Below are 16,797 nucleotides of genomic sequence, written 5' to 3' on the forward strand. Positions count from 1 at the left end.
AGGCCCGACAGTTTGATTTGAACCGAATATAATTATCCAAACACAAAACAAGGTCAGTTCCCTTTAAATTTGGGGAAACAAAACTATTCCTAAAACATTAGCTTAAAAAACAGATATATGCAACTATTATTAATAAGAACATCTAATTTGAGGGTATTCTCACATCGGTGGTGACTGAAAAAATCAAGAGTTGATGCTGTATATAAAAAGGAAAAGAGTCCTTTGGAATACTCACTTACCTGGACGGGGTCAATGGGCGATCAAGAAGGTCCATGGCCTAGGTTGGTGACCTCCATTGCACTCTGGAGGGGTGCCCGCCTAAGGTCGGCCCAAGTGGTCAAGCCTACGTCATAATTTGTGGAAGTAGAGGCCTGCGTTCGCGCGGCCTCTCCATAATATCTAAGTAAAAGTTTGAAGGCTTAACATTTCGTCTAAAAATTTGTTCATACCTTATCTAATACTTGTCCAGCTATGTTATTCATTTTGCAGAAGTTACTTGTCGGGATGCCAAAATGTTCCTGGTACAACCGTTTGTTTGCTACTTGGGCTTAGTGAACCTCCTTTAGAATCTCAAAAGGTTTCAACCGTGGCTCTCTTTGTTGTGTACAAGAGCGTTTCAGTTTTACATGTTGAATGATGCTGATGATAGTGATGTTTATGAAACCTTAACCAAACTAATTTCTTTATTTAAAAAACACGGGGCTATATTGTTTTACATTTGTGTTTTTCGAGAAACGGAACATGTATACGGCTCATTGTTTGTTTTGTGATCTAAGAGCAATCAGGTTCTGAACTTACATCAAACCACTTGTCTATAACTATATTTTTATAAATGGGATTACTCCATAGAATAGTAACCAAAATTGGACATGTGACGGGAAATCAAACAGTTCGAAATCCAAACAAGAGGCAAAAAGACTGAACCTTTAGACTGAACCTTTTGAAATTCAATCATCTGATCAAACAACTCACCACATCTCTGTATATTGTTATCACGCCATGGTTTTAACTGTACTTATGGCGTTGAGTCACAGTTGCGAGCCATCAATCTCCAACAAAATTGGCAATTACCGAGTAGAAAAGATCTTGGCAAGATGAACTAAGAGAGTGTTTGATTTGAAACCAGTAAAGAGGCCCGGAATTTGAAAGTTAAGAAAAAGTGTTATTGGAGATTTGGATTCTATCCCACATCAGTTGTATAAAGAAAAGATACAAGTAAAAGCTAGTATTTAAGGTACGCAGATGGGAAGTTGTCAAACATGCAGCCACTCAGTGAGCACAAAGTGAACTATTCTTTCACCTTTTACTAAAGAATATCGTGTGCTCGCTGTGCTAAGTGACGCGCCTATTTTTGGAGAGTCCTTTAATTTATTTAAAGGCTACAACCAATATCTGAATTTAAATAATCAAATTTCAAGTTCTAGTCAATGTCGACCACTCTCTTTTCAAACATCTGAATATCTGAACAAGCCGCATATCATCCAACCATGTTACCCTTTAATTTTCTATTTGTCTTTAGGAATCTACCAAGAATGAAGCGTTTTTTATTACTTATCCCCACAGCAAAACATATGTTTATAGTTTGAAACTTTTATTTAGAATTAAATGGAAGTTGTTATCTGCATTGATGTGTTTGGTATAATAGCTATAGCAGGCGGTTTGATTTGAACCAAACAAAATTTATTCAAATACAAAAAACAAAGATATGTAATAAATATCAAATAACAACATACAGTTACAACAACTTAAATATGTAACAAGTTGTGCTTTGTGGTAAAGAGTAATGTAAGGCTGTAAGCTGAAGTAGCAATGTGAGTGTATCCCACATCGGTGATGTAAAAAAAACCAATGGTTGGTGCTGCATATAAAAATGAAAACAGGCATCAGGAATATTCACTTACCTTGACGGGGTCAATTGGCGATCAAGAAGGTCCATGGCCTAGGTTGGTGATATCCATTGCACTTCGGAGGGTGCCCGCCTAAGGTTGGCTCAAGTGGTTGAGCCTATGTCATAATTTGTGGCGGTGGAGGCTGTGTGAAGTCATAATTTGTGGCAGTGGAGGCCTGCTTTGCGCGGCCTCCACCTAATATCTTAAGTTGAAAATTTTGAAGTTTAACCAATAACCGATTTTAATCTTTTCTTACGGTCACTTTCTTTCTCTGAAGGTACCAGTTTTTTTCATTGCAGCATATAGCCTTTTACGAGACAGTTTTGGGCAACTCTCAACACGTTTTACTGCAAAAGTTGCTGGCTTCAAGGATCTTTATGCAGCTAAAAACTAAGTGTGTGCGTGGTGTGGTTTTTGGTTAAAACCGAATCAAAAACCAAAACTTCGGTTTTTGATGTAAAACTTATGTCCAAACGGTGGCCCAAACGATTAAAGGATGCTTCAATTTCGGTGTTTAAACTTTTAACTAACAAAAATCAAGTTGTTTGAAGCGTTATTTCAAGTTAAGTTTTTACAGCAATCGATTCACATTCTCATTCCGATCAAAAGCCCTAAAAAATCAATTTGAAATTTAGAAAAAACTTAACATCGTTAGATTTTTTTTAACGTAGGTCCAATGAAAACAAATAGTGTGAAAGTTGGGACCAGTGACAACTATTTTCATAGTTGGGATTATTATCGGCCAACCGCATTAAGTTGAGATTATTAAAATCCAATTTTCCTATAAAAAAACAAAAAATTAGGATTTCGGTTCGGTTAGGTGTTTACAAAAACATAAAACCAAACTGTCGGTTTTTGTTTCGGTTCGGTTTTTTCGGTTTGAATTTTTCGGTTTCGGATTGGTTTTTTCGGTTTCTTGCACACCCCTATTAAAAACCCATATCTATCTTTCCAAAGTTTTTTCATTGTGGCATATAGCTTTTTACTATTGCTTTAAAATAGTTTTATAAACTGTTTTTTAACCGAAATGAATTGTTAGTAATATAAATGAATAGGAGCCATAAAACCTTTACATGTGATTTGAGTCTGTCTAATTAATACTATGGGCAAAGTTTGGGTCTAGTAAAGCTAGTTAAGTTTGATTCACTCCTTCAATTAAAAATCGTAAAAATAATTTCAATTAAAAAGATAAGTAATTTCGGATATGTTATATAAATACAGATGTAAAAATAACCATTTTCTTACAAAAATTGTATATTTTCATTTTCAACATGTTTTATTAATTTACATGATCATGTTGCTAAGGTTTATAGAACTGATTTTGTTTTAGGCAGTCCATGAGTCCACCATTAAGGTTCAGTCATACCGCATATAATGGCACTGATAAGTAAAAGCGTTCAGTAATCTCGTGTCTTGTTCAAAATCGGCTCGTTTGTAAACAAGTGGAACTCAAACCTAGGTAAGATCAATTGTTTATGCAAGACCATGTTCGGTTCCAACCGCGGTCACAAACTGCTCTTACCATTCCATTGGTGAACCCCGACTATAATCTCATATACTCGTAAATCAAGACGGGCTTGAGTTTAACCAGATTTACATGATGAATGGTGCCTATTTATAAAACCGTAAACAAAACCAATTTATTTATTCATAAAACATGAGGCAATATTGTTTTACATTTATGTTTTCGAAAAACGAAACTTATGAGACTGATCCAGTTTTGAGCAAACAATAAAACACTCGGATTTCAATGGAGTCATAACTATGTCAAACAAGCAACAATTGTCAACAAAATGGTGATGTTTATGACAACAGAAGCTGACTAAAACTTGTGTGAGCTTGAGCCAAATTCGACGTGTGACTGGAAATCAAACAGTTTGAGATCCAAACAAGAAGCAATAGAGCAAACTATATGAAATTCAACTCAGCCGATCAAACAACTAACTGCATATTATACAATCTCAAGCTGATTTTTCACATCACGTTTCAACTGTGCTTGTGCACCTTCCGACCACCGATCTCCAACAAAACTAATAATTATTGAGTAGAAAAGATTTTGGGAAGATGAATTAAGAGAGTGCTAAAGAATGAACATTGGAAAAAAGTAGAAACGTGAGTGTCCCACATCGGTTGCATAGAGAAATATGAAGAGGTGAAACGTGAGTGTCCCACGCCGCCACGCAGTGAATACAAAGCGAACTATTCTTTCGCCTTTTACTAAAGAATACCGTGTATTCGCTGCGCTAGGTGGCATACGCCTATTTTTGGAGAGTCCTTTCTATATCGAAAGGCCCAAACAATTGTTTTAGTTTAAACTTCTTAAAAATTGATTCATAAAAACGCATTATCTTGTTAGTATATTTTACGTTTTACCATAATGGATTAACAACTTATAAGGTGAAACAAATATATAAACGCCGGTGGATCAATACGGCCTTCAACCCGACCTGACAAGACACTTTGACATGTATACAAATGCTATTTGTTTGAACTCATTACCTGGTGCGCAGACTATTTCAGTAGTCAACTGTATTTGGACAAGAGGTTTCAGTGGTATGAAATATGAATGACCAAGGTGAGTGTATGTTACTTCTTAAGGCAAGCATGTGGGTGAGAGCGTCCCGTCCCACATCGATTGTACAGAGTAAGCCTAAGAGTGAAATCCACGTTTTAAGGCAAGCAGTGGGCAGTTTTTAAGTTATGTAGCCACAAAGTGAGCACAAGGCGAACTATTCTTTCGCCTTTTACTAAAAGAATACCGCGTGTTCGCTGCACTAAGTGGCATACGCCCATTTTTGGAGAGACTTTTCTAACATTGAAAGGCTCCAACTAATGTTTTATGTTCCAAACTTTTTTGGTCATTCTTTGCTACATGTGATCTGTACAACAGTTATGATTATAGCTCTATAATAAAGTTCTTTTTTTAATATCACCATCCTAAGGTCAAGTAAGCCTACTCTATTCCAATGTTAAGTACTAGTCAGTGTTGACCGCTCTCTTTTCAAGCGTCTCATCAAGCAACAGGAAAACGTAAAATGAGAAATAAAACCTCACACATTTCTAAACATTTGAATCTAACAAGTCTTGTAGTTATCATTTGAATCAAATAAGTCTTGTTCATCCAAGTAATGTTCCATAACTCCATTTATTCAATTTTTTGTGACTCCATTAGCAATAGATGTTAAATCGAAGTATATAATGTGTATGCCCGACAATTTGATTTGAATCAAATAAGATTATTCAAACACAAAATAATATTAAGTAATTAAAACTAACCCTAAAACACTAGCTTAGAAAACAAATATATGTAACTAATACTGAATAAGAACATATAATTACAAATACATAAAGTGGCAGTGGAAGTAGCAATTTGAGGGTATCCCACATCGGCGGTGTCAGAATAGACCAAGGGTTGGTGCTGTGTATGAAAAGAAGAAGAGGCCTTCGGAATACTCACTTACCTGGACGGGGTCAATGGGCGATCAAAAGACCCATGGCCTAGGTTGGTGACCTCCATTGCACATTGGAGGGGTGCCCGCCTAAGGTCGGCCCAAGTGGTCGAGCCTACGTCATAATTTGTGGCAGTGGAGGCCTGCGTTCGCGCGGCCTCTGCCTAATATCTTAAGTTGAAAATTTTCAAGTTTAACTTATAACTGATTTTAAATCTTATTTTACGTCACTTCTCTGAAGGTACCAATTTTTTTCATTGTAGCATATAGCCTTTTACAAGACAGTTTTGGGCAACTCTCACCTCGTTTTACTATGATCGATATCGTATGGTTATGAACTTATGATAAATCACAAGCCAAATCAACCCGTTTATAAATAGGTGAAAGTTGCTGGCCTCAAGAATCTTTATGCAGCTAAAAACCCATATCTATCTTTCCAAACTGTTTTCTGTAATGTGGTATGTTTTACCTATTGAAATAACGGAAAATGGGGCCCATGAAGAGGCGCTGTGTGTCGATGTCTCAAGTTATTGGCTTCAATATGTGTCTTTCATCTTCAATATTTGTATAAAACCATCAAGGATGTGTAAATAATAAAACACACATTGATAAATGATAATAGAATGTAGCCTGGACCACTTGTATATAGAATATAAGTTTTGACCTTCAGTTACATCTTTTGTAACACCAGCAGAGGCGGTTGTGGCGGTGGCAATGATGAAAGAAGAAAATAAGTAGATGAAGAGGGTTGAGAAATGAAAGATGTTGGCCATAAATAATGGCAAGTGACCAATCATCATGAATCTTGATATTTGTGGCTTAGGTTATGATAATGAGAATCAGATTATTTGTAGCTCATATAGACATCAATGTTTTAGATTAATCAGTGAGCATAGTACCAAAAAAATGGGTAGAAAACTAGAAATTGAAAAAGATTTGGTATGTGTAGTCTATCCCACATCGGCTGAGAAGAGAAAACTGAAAAGGTGAAAGCTAGCATTTAAGGCGAGCAGGTGAGCCTTGTGAAAGGCACGCAGCCATGCAGTGAATACAAAGCGAACTATTCTTTCGCCTTTTACTAAAGAATACCGTGTATTCGCTGAGCTAACTGGCATACGCCAATTTTAAGTTGCTGTGATGCTTAATTTTTAATTTTGTAACGTACAATTATTCTTAAACTTACGAAAAACGTATGTGAATTATGTTTAAACCAAAAACAATGCTCAAGAGGCAAAAAAAAAAGTTCAAAGCCCAGAATACAGAAAACACTCAAGCCAAAATACAAAAAAATTCTCTAGCTCAAAACAGGTTTTGAAACAGGTTTTGTAAAGAAAAGTAAAAAATTGACTGATTAACGATCCAAATCTGTTCTTTTTTGGTGAATCAATGATTAATTAGGTATGTATTGATGATTCCGAGATCTTGTGATGTGATTTCAAAGATCAAATGACTAATTAGGTATTGATGATTCCGAGATCTTGTGATGTGATTTCAAAGATCAATTTCGTGAATATAGGTATTTTTGTACGTTAAGGATTATTGTATTCTATCTTTTATCTAATTTTGAAATAGTTCATTAAAAATCAGCTCAGTTTCTGGCCATTAAAAACATAATTACAGTTACTGGTATGTTAATGTTAAAAAATCAAAACTCAGTTCATAAAAACAAGACACTCAATTTCATATTTGTTTTTTTATGTACAGCTCTACTAATATAAGATGTAATGTAATCATGTTTTTGTAAGTGGGCTGCTGAACATTTTGATGGACATTTGTGTTTGCTGCCTTTACAGAAGAAAGTGGTTCACAGTTCACTTCAAAGTTTAAAAAAATCAATATATTATTACATAATAATTTAATTGTTTACTTGTTTAAAATACTGCTGAAGTAGTGAGTTGACAAGCTAATTGAGCCAGAAGGAATAAAGCTTGATAGAGCAAAGTATGAGGACGTGTCACAGTATCTTGAAGTCGACAAGTCATGGAACATTAACAATCTGGGAGGGATAAGATGTAAGTCTGTAACTCTCATTACAACCATTTCACATCCAAAAATTGACTTCTTTATCTTGAACACGTGTTTATCTGGATTCGTACTTGATGTGTACCGAGGATAATCTTACATTCTAGTTTGAGTCTGTATTATATCTGGCGTATCATTTTGTACGTATCATCTATGAACATGCTTCACCCGTTATCCAACCCACACGTCTTGTAGGTTGTTACTTTTATTTTACAATGGTTGCTGGGGTCGAGCCACGTATTAATTTGCTACTTCTTCTGCATCTCCGGGTTTCAGACTTTTGGTATTACCCACAGCCTGTGAAAGACACAAAGTGCGTTTTTTCTATCGTTAATAGCAACTCGAAGGTATCCCACATCGGTGATGACAGAAGAGACCAATGGTCGGTGTTTTATATAAAAAGGAGAAGAGGCATTTCGATTACTCACTTACCTGGACGGGGTCAATGGGCGATCAAGAAGGTCAATGGCCTAGGTTGGTGACCTCCATTGCACTCTAGAGGGGTGCCTGCTTAAGGTCGGCCCAAGTGGTTGAGCCTATGTCATAATTTGTGGCAGTGGAGGCCTGCGTTCGCGCGGCCTCTGTCCAATATCTAAGTTTAAGTTATCTTGTGCCAATGTAACGCGGCCTCTGTCCAATATCTAAGTTTAAGTTATCTTGTGCCAAACTTACATTGGTCCATAATTTAAAAAGTTAGCGTAAGGTTTTGCTTTTCTCACAAACCAACTGCTATGTAACATATTTTTTTGGTTGGATAACAAATAAGAAACTTGTTTCTGGTAGATGATCTTGATCCATTTAAGGAAAGAAAGAATCTAGAAGGGCACAAATAAAGTATTCCTTGTGGATGATTCTTGTGGTGTTGTGATGGGTTATTTTTAAGTACAGTTAAAAATGCGGCAGGACGAGTTGGTTATTGGCCCGTTTGAGATTAAAAAAGAAAGCATGTCCCAAATTGATATTTTCATAACTAAAGGGACTGAATCGCCACCTCTAAGCGTGAGCATGCTAACAATCGTGTTATGTTCTAGTTTTGGAATTGTTGATTACAAGGTTCTTGTTGGATGGATTATTATCGAAAATTTTGTAGGTTGGAATAATAAAGTATAAACTTTTGATGGAAGCGATTGTGTGTTCCATTGTTAGTTTGTGTGATTTCGTATTCATCTTTCGAGTTTAACATTATAATACCTTGTATCACAAGGCCGATTTCCAACCTTAGAAGATAGAAGTGTTAACATGTGTAGACTGTGAGGATCCTTCTGGTGTTGTTCATTATTAGAATTTATTCACACTCTATGTTGTGAGCTTTACCTTTGTAATATTAGTTTATGAAGTGAGTATTCTCATAGATTTGATAAAATCTTTCACTTTGTGTATTTTACATGTAAAATAGCACACCAAACTTTCAATCAAAACTTGCTTTCAAAAATGAATTATATCAAACCATTAGGTTTCCATCATGCTTTTGTATGTGGCACACACGTGTTATTTAACCGACGGTTAATCGTCTCTTTCCGGTATGTCATATTCACTTTTCTCATATAATATTTATAAAACGTGAAAAAGCATACAAAATTTACTTTAGAGCCAATTTAATTTAGTTATTTATACACAAATAAGCATAACAAAACAATAAAAGTTGGTTATAATAAATCAATACCGAATAACCCATTTGATTGTCTTTACCTTATTTTCTGGGTAATGCACCAGGATTTTTTTTCTAAGGGGTTGGCTAAAGGTATCCCACCTCATAAAATTTCATCATACTCCTCAATTTATCAAATAAAAGAGGTTTTGTTTGTTAGAAAATGATCATTTGACTGGTCAAAGTGAACATTTTGTCCATCAAAATCGCATCTCCTCAAAATTGTCCACCCTAAATCTCGTTGGCCTGACAAGTTAATATTCATTATCTGATAAGCAATCATGATTTAGGATGGACAATTTTATTACACGGACCGACAAAATTTAGGATAGACAGTTTTGAGAAGAGCTGATTTTGACGAACAAAATTGATGATTCAAACCAATTAAAAGGACATTTAGTCTTTTCCCTCTTATTTTTAGAGTAAAAAGTAAGAGCATTCTCATTCCATTCCCTATAATTATGTGCGGGAAGTTTGCAAATTATAGGGTTGAGTTGTGAGTGATTGTGAGTATAAATTATAGGATGGAGAGAGAATTGTAGTGATTTTTTGTAAATTTGGGGAAACATTTGGGAAATATTGTTTGCCCCTATTTATTTTTTAATATTTGTTGGATTGGTTGTGAGTAGAGGAGAAAGAAAACTGTAATGATAAATGTATAAAATATATTATTTAATTGAACATGAGAGAGAAATGTAATGTTTTTTAGTGTAATTATAAAGATGGAGATGAGGAATGAGTTAAGAATGCTCTAAGATTATTCCAAAATGGGCTATTTTTCCATAGCCCTTTGCCAAAACAAGGTGTAAATATTGCCATTTTCTATTCAACACTACTAATGTTTCATGAACACACTTAATTGAAAAAGGCAAACTACTAATGTTTTGTCAAGAAAAGGTCCAACTAACGTCACAAAAGTTAAATGTCACAAAGGACTAAAAAAAAGAAACAAATACCTATACTTTTAACCTTTCAACTTATGTTTACTTAATCAGGTATAATTTTTCTATTACATTCTTGTATATCTATGCTAAAATATACTAAAAATTAAAATAGTTTTATATTTTATTTTAAACTAGCAATTATTTTTAATATCTTAAATTATTTATGAGGATACTATCAACACCCTCGGATGGTGTTTTTGGTTCCATTGGCTTCTTAAGCTACACCACCGTCATTTCATCATGTAGTGTAATCAGTTTTCAATTTTAGTATCTAATATCCAAGTTTGAAATGTAAAGGTATCCAAAACCAGCATCTACGTCTCTGCGACATGTGCCCCAATTTCATCGAATAGTGAACCAAACTGAAGATGAATATTAGGTTGCATTGGTCTTGTTCGGTTTCAAAACATGTAACTCTTGTACCCTGACATAACTTCGTTTTTAAAACTTGTTAAACAATCAAACCTGTAAACTCAAGAATGATCAAATATCTATTCAAAATACATTAAAAAGATGAAATAATAACATTTTTTTATATAAGACACAAAATAATAATAATAATAATAATAATAATAATAATAATAATAATAATAATAATAATAAAATGAGTTTAGGTGCAAAAATAGTAAAATAATAATAATATAATAATAAAAAATAAAAAACCAAAATGAATTTAGGTGCAAAAATAGTAAAATAATAATAATAATAAAAAAAAATAAAAAACCAAAATGAATTTAGGTGCAAAAATAGTAAAATAATAATAATAATAATATAATAATACAAAAAAACCAAAATGAGTTTAGGTGCAAAAATAGTAAATAATAATAATAATAATAATAATAATAATAATAATAATAATAATAATAAATAAATAACCAAAATGAGTTTAGTTGCAAAAATAGTAAAATACACCATATACAATGCAAGTACAATGAAGATATATACATACACATAACACATATAATATATAGATCCAGTTTCCAAGTCACAGACCCACACTCGTCCACCTTCACAACACAATCGATTCCACCGATCAATCGAAACCCTAATTCCCAATTCATCTTTCACCAATGCGATCAATACCCAGGTACCCAAATGCATCATTCTATCATAATATCTTAAAAATCGAATCTTTTTTACTTTTAACACACAATTAGGGGTTCTAAGCTTCCAATTGATATAATCTAATGCAATTTATGTCTGATTCTTGTTCAGTTGTCAAGAAGACTGTACCTGTGTTACTCAATTAGGGTTTTAATTTTGGTTAATTTGGTTAATGGTGTTTGTATGGAAACCCTAAAAGGCTCAGATACTTTAATTGAAGGTTTAGTGTCATCTAAACAAGATGAATTTGGGGGAAAGTTTGATTTTGACCCGTGTAAAGTCAACCGGGTCGATTCGAGTAGTCATGTAACAGAGGTTCCGATAAAGGGTATTTCTCTTTTTGTTGAGTTGAAAGGCGGAGTGGCGAGTAAACTGGATGTGGAAAGCGTACGCGATGTTAATGTTAATGTTGATGTTAAGAATAGTTTGTTGCATGAAAATAAGGTTAAGTTTAATGTTGATGTTGGTCAACAAGAATCTGAAGTCAATGTCGGTGATCTCGTGTGGGCGATAATCAAGAGACAGAAATGGTGGCCTGGGATCATTTGTGACACTGCGAATGCAGCAAACGTCGCTGCAAACCGGCCCACGCGAGAAGACGATGTTTTAGTTAAGTTTTTTGGTAATGGGAAATTTGTTTGGTGTTCTCCGTATGAAGTGCGGCCGTTTGTCGGGTATTTTGACCAGATACCGAATCAAAGTACGGCCAAAAAATTTCATCTTGCGTTTGAGAAAGCTGTAACCGTGTTTGGTTACCGTGTGAAACGAGAGTTCACTTGTTCTTGTTTGTCTTCTTTTAATATGAAAGCGGACAAAAGATGTAATCTTGGTGATTATTCAGTGGCCCGGTTTGAACCTGCAGCGTTTCTTGAGCATATAAAAGATCTTGCAAAAGATATTTCAAGGGGTCAGAAGACTGATAATGTTGCTAAGCATAATTGTTTATCTGCTTTTTATCGGTCGTTAGGGCATCTTCAAATTCCAATGCATCAACTCAAGCCTGCAAACGGGTCTCCATCGAAGATAAAAACCGAAAATGAAAACGGGTATTTTATTGATGATTTTGACAAGTTGAATGAAACAAGGGAAAGAAGAAAAAGTAGTTTTTTGTCGTATCCGGGTGAATTTGGAATTGATGAGTCAAATGTGGATGTTATGGAAGGAGTTGGCTTGAGTCAAACTGGTGGTCAAAGTCAACCGGTGAAGAAGCCACGAAAGAAGTGGACTAGAAAGAAAAAAGTGGTGGAAGTAAATATATGTTCGTCTGATGTGCTTTCGCAGCTTCGGTTTGCAGCTCAAGATTGTTTTTATCCATGTGAAAGTAAGAATTTTGATTTGGTTCAACGGTTTGTATCCGGATTTAGGAAAGTGGCATTCAAAGATTCCACAGGTGAAATCCCAGTTGATGTGTTAAATCACCAAGACTTACAAGAAACCTTACCCAAGAAGGCGAAAAAGGACAAAACTGTCATTTCACCAGCATTTGGAAATGGTTTCTCGAGTGAAATCCCGGTTGGTATGGTAAACCACCAAATCTTGCAAGAAACATTACCCAAAAAGGCGAGAAAAAAGAAGGAAAAGTTCATTTTACCAGCATTCGGAAACAATTTATATCATGATCCACGGTTTATGAACTTCCAGAATGTCGGCCCGCATAATCTTCAAGCTCAATCAATGGAAAACAAGAAAACAGAATGGCAAACTAATCAAGCAAACATTTTAAATTATGGACATGTACCGCCGCCACACCCGCCACCCTGTAAACTCGAGCCTATAAGACCAAAGAACGTAGCTGACAACGTTACTTCTATGCCCACCTGGAATGCTGACATCAGAACCCCGCCACCGAACGTGCACCACATGGAAGGATTATATCAAGCTCCCATGTATTTCACAAACCAATTCGGGTCATCCCCACCATATTTCACAGGAAACCTTGGTCAACCACAAACGGGTCTTGGTCAAAACGGTTTGACCCGTGTGCCCAAGAAAAGAGGGAGAAAAAGGAAAAATGTTGACTTGCAGGCTAACCCTGGTTCAGCCCTGAACCCGCAGGCTTACCCTGGCTCAACCATGAACCCGCAGGCGTACCCCAGTTCAGCATTGAACCCGCAGACATACCCTGGTTCAGCATTGAACCCGCAGGCGTACCGCGGTTCAGCATTGAACCCGCAGGCGTACCCCGGTTCAGCATTGAACCCGCAGGCGTACCCTGGCTCAGCCATGAATCCGCAGGCGTACCCTGGTTCAGCCATGAACCCACAGGCTTATCCTGGCTTACCCATGAACCCGCAGGGTCATCCTGGCTTATCCATGAACCCGCAGGCTTACCCTGGCTCAACCATGAACCCGCAGGCTTACCCTGGCTCAACCATGAACCCGCAGGCTTACCCTGGCTCAGTCATGAACCCGCAGGCTTACCCTGGCTCAACCATGATCCCGCAGGCTAACCCTGGCTCAACGATGAACCCACAGGCTAACCCTGGTTCAACCATGAACCCGCAGGCTAACCCTGGTTCAAACGTAGTCCCAAATCCGAATGAAAATGTAACCGGGCAGAAAAAACAAAAACGAGAGAAAAAAAGTAAAGAAATAGGGGTAAAGTGTATTGATCTCAGTTATAACAAAGTGCAGCAAGATGATTCAGATGTTAAAGGTACCGCCTTTCTGTTAAAGTTTTCATCAGAGTATCCTTTACCAACTAATCAAGATTTACATTCTGTATTTTCAAAGTTTGGTGCTTTAATCGAATCCGAAACCCAAGTATCAAACGAAAATCTAAGCGGTCAAGTTGTGTTTCTTGATTCTTCTAGTGCTGGAGGGGCATTTTGGGGATTACAAAACGAAAAACCATTCGGGCCCGTTCTTGTTAATTACAAGATTCAGCATCTCGCGGGTTCTGAATCTTTGGTCCCGTTCAAGACTCCAATCAAAAGCCCGTCCGGGCCCAAACCAATCGATCCAAAAGCCGTCATTGGCCCAACCATGATGCCCGATTTGAACTCAAACTCGAACTCTTCCGAAGTCCAAATCATCAAAAGAAGTCAAACAATCGAAGAAATCCGTTTACCGTCCAACGATAATTATCTCAGTTACACCAAAGTTCAACAGGGTAATGAACCAGTTAGCGGTACAGCTCTTATTCTAAAATTCTCCCCAAATTACCCTTTACCGAGTTCTCAAGATTTAAACTTGGTATTTTGTAAATACGGGGAATTAAACGAGCTCGAAACTCGGGTATGTGTTCAAAACTTCACGGGTCAGGTTGTGTTTGTGAACCCGTCTGTTGCAGGAGACGCGATCAATAAATTTCAAAAGGATCAACCTTTTGGGCCGGCGCTTTTAAGTTATCGTGTTGATCATTTATATAACGTCCAATCTGCGGTTCAGGTTAAAAGCCCGGTAAATAAAGATGTGGGAGTTGTTCAACCTGCGGTTCAGGTTGTTAAAAGCGCGGTAAGTAAAGATTTTGGAGTGATAAAAAAGAATCTTGAAATGATGAATATGATGTTGGAGAAGTCTGGAGAGAGTTTGTCACCAGAGATGAGAGGGAAATTGGAAAGTGAAATTAAAGGGTTGATGAAGAAGTTAAGTGTTATGGATGGATCATCTTCTGCTTCTTCCTCTTGTCTATGATTGGTGAAGTTAGTTTTTTTTTTTGGTTAAATGTTGGGGGGCTAAAGAATAATTATGGTGAACTTTGGGGGGGCCTTTTGTAATTTTGTGTTTTGATCTCTCTTTGTGATAGTTTTGTATTGCATAGAGATTTAGAGATTGATGGAAGTTATGTTAGATGTATGTCTCGTGATTCTGCAGTATGATTGTGGGAGTTTACAAGACTTTTTCATGATTTTGGATATTTTTTTTATTTTTTTGCTGAGCTATTCGAGATCAGCTTGTTAAGAACTTGGCCCAACCTGTTTAACGCCTTTCTTTTGAGTTGCTAAAAGTTTTGCTCGGCCCGTTTATGGTGTTGTTTGGTTGTCTTGATATAATTTATGTGTGTTTTTAAACTGGTTATTTGAAATCTTACAGTTTGGTTATGGTTAAGAGATGGTAATGTGTATAGTGTTACTAAACTTTAGATACTAGGTTTGTAAATTTCTTTATATATTTTTTTATTGTTAGGACTTTTAAAGTTGGTTTAAATTGTGTTACCAGAGTAGAGGTGAACAGAAAAACCGAATAAGTCCGGTTTAATGAAAGATATTGAATTAGAAGCCCGTGGTTATTTTGTAGCTTGTTAATGACTAATTGTAGTCTAGTTTCGGTTATACGCACTTACTCATCAAAATTCCAGACCGAACAAATGTATTGTTTTTTTGTTATTAGAACAACATAGCTTTAGATGTGTAACACCATCATGATCAGTGTTTAGCAATTATGCATATAGAAATAATCTGTATATCAAAATAACTGTTTTAGTAGAACAACAAATCATTTGACAAAATAAATTGATTTAACCAAACAATAATTATTTTCAAACTTTCGGTTAACTGATTTAACCAAACAGCGTTCAAATCATCTTTTGAAACACAGGTCATTGACCGGTTATAGTTTTCCGATAACCAAAGGGGTCGTTTGGTATGCAGAAAGATTTTCAGCTTTGATTCCAGTTGGTCTGCTAATAACTCGAGCTTTTCAGCTTTGATTTCAGGTTGGTTTAGATACGCCTTTAGCTTCGGGCTCGGTTCACATTCCTTCACCATTAACAGTTGGTGAAAAATTACAAAATGTAGTTCACCTAACAGTTATGACAATAACCAAACCGACCCATGAGCTCATAAGAACAAGATCAAATGTCACAAGTACTAACCAACTAGCAACTCAAGAACTTAGTCACACAATGGGGCAAAAAGTTACAAATATTATTAAAAAAAACACAACTTGTCCATAATAATCCTATTCCAAAACCAGATCTGGCAAACAATGTTTTGACTCCATTCAAAATCTTGCCAAATAACAAAGACTAAATCGAAAAAACCAACACGTTTACAAATCATCACTCCATCACAGCAACACCACCAGCAGCCTTAATCTTCTCAATAATCTTCTCCGCCTCGTCTTTACTAACCCCTTGTTTTATTACTACGGGAACTTTCTCCACCATATCTTTAGCTTCCTTTAATCCAAGACTAGTAAACGCACGCACCTCCTTAATCACCTTAACCTTAGTATTTGCATCAAACTTCTCCAACTTAATATCAAACGCGGTCTTCTCAACCTTTTCTTCAGCCTTAGCAGACCCAGGCCCGGACCCACCTTGACCACCCAAGTCAACACCTTCAACCGAAACCGACTTCATCAAAGGGTGGCTTAATCTCTCTCGAAGTGTGGGCCCTATTTGCACGCGTTCTTCAGGAGTTAGGGCAGCGATTTTTTCAGCTAGTTGGATGATTTTCTCAGATGGTGGTGGTCTCGGGCCATACGGGTCATAAAATGCGGGTAGTTTGTATTTTTTGGGTGGGGCTTTGGGATCTGCAGGGACAAAATCGTGTTGAAAAGAGCGGGTTTGTAGAGGCCCGGTTATGTTATGGTGAGTGGGCCGGATGCGAATGGATTTAAGGAGTGTTAAAGATTTCATGGTTTTGGTCTGAAAAAAGATTCAAGCAATGGTTATATTGAACTGCATGACACTGGTCTCAATCTTCTTACACCTGAAAAAGATAAAATTACTAACATGTTTAATGTGGAATCAGTATGGAATTTGGAGTTACAAGCAAACATAACAGTTTTTGACA

At 36.3% G+C, this 16,797-nt stretch overlaps 1 protein-coding gene, 1 long non-coding RNA gene, 7 other non-coding genes and 2 pseudogenes across 11 annotated transcripts; 10 read left to right on the forward strand and 1 right to left on the reverse strand.

Annotated features, from left to right (window-relative positions):
- Nucleotides 1–231: 231 nt before the first annotated feature.
- LOC143559079 (U1 spliceosomal RNA) lies at nt 232–391 on the forward strand. The gene has a single exon (XR_013139869.1). It is a non-coding gene; the product is annotated as a U1 spliceosomal RNA (small nuclear RNA).
- Nucleotides 392–1,263: 872 nt separating this feature from the next.
- Nucleotides 1,264–1,380, forward strand: LOC143559066 (U5 spliceosomal RNA). Its single transcript, XR_013139865.1, has one exon. It is a non-coding gene; the product is annotated as a U5 spliceosomal RNA (small nuclear RNA).
- A 513-nt stretch (nt 1,381–1,893) lies between these two features.
- On the forward strand, nt 1,894–2,084 carry LOC143559009 (U1 spliceosomal RNA; annotated as a pseudogene).
- On the forward strand, nt 1,907–5,504 carry LOC143557042 (uncharacterized). Its single transcript, XR_013139497.1, has 2 exons — nt 1,907–1,943; nt 5,392–5,504. It is a non-coding gene; the product is annotated as an uncharacterized LOC143557042 (long non-coding RNA).
- On the forward strand, nt 4,064–4,181 carry LOC143559031 (U5 spliceosomal RNA). Its single transcript, XR_013139852.1, has one exon. It is a non-coding gene; the product is annotated as a U5 spliceosomal RNA (small nuclear RNA).
- On the forward strand, nt 4,594–4,713 carry LOC143559060 (U5 spliceosomal RNA). Its single transcript, XR_013139862.1, has one exon. It is a non-coding gene; the product is annotated as a U5 spliceosomal RNA (small nuclear RNA).
- On the forward strand, nt 5,343–5,502 carry LOC143558995 (U1 spliceosomal RNA). Its single transcript, XR_013139842.1, has one exon. It is a non-coding gene; the product is annotated as a U1 spliceosomal RNA (small nuclear RNA).
- An 869-nt stretch (nt 5,505–6,373) lies between the features above and the next one.
- LOC143559056 (U5 spliceosomal RNA) lies at nt 6,374–6,490 on the forward strand. Its single transcript, XR_013139859.1, has one exon. It is a non-coding gene; the product is annotated as a U5 spliceosomal RNA (small nuclear RNA).
- A 1,294-nt stretch (nt 6,491–7,784) lies between these two features.
- LOC143559002 (U1 spliceosomal RNA) lies at nt 7,785–7,945 on the forward strand. The gene has a single exon (XR_013139844.1). It is a non-coding gene; the product is annotated as a U1 spliceosomal RNA (small nuclear RNA).
- A 2,967-nt stretch (nt 7,946–10,912) lies between these two features.
- LOC143558366 (uncharacterized) lies at nt 10,913–15,049 on the forward strand. Of its 3 annotated transcripts, none has more exons than XM_077047223.1 (3): nt 10,913–11,039; nt 11,168–12,377; nt 12,447–15,049. In XM_077047223.1, exons 2-3 carry the CDS (start codon nt 11,240–11,242, stop codon nt 14,690–14,692), a joined length of 3,384 nt encoding a protein of 1,127 aa, XP_076903338.1. In that variant the 5' UTR covers nt 10,913–11,039; nt 11,168–11,239; the 3' UTR covers nt 14,693–15,049. The 3 variants fall into 3 exon arrangements, with proteins under 3 accessions (XP_076903338.1, XP_076903331.1, XP_076903327.1); XM_077047216.1 differs by having other exon boundaries at nt 11,168–11,281; nt 11,315–15,049; XM_077047212.1 differs by having other exon boundaries at nt 11,168–15,049.
- An 842-nt stretch (nt 15,050–15,891) lies between these two features.
- LOC143558383 (uncharacterized) lies at nt 15,892–16,797 on the reverse strand (annotated as a pseudogene).

Source organism: Bidens hawaiensis, unplaced genomic scaffold, assembly GCF_021521415.1.
Source record: "Bidens hawaiensis isolate Kalapana, Puna unplaced genomic scaffold, B.hawaiensis_p1.1 tig00001087_1, whole genome shotgun sequence".
In the NCBI taxonomy this organism is placed as follows: Eukaryota; Viridiplantae; Streptophyta; class Magnoliopsida; order Asterales; family Asteraceae; genus Bidens; species Bidens hawaiensis.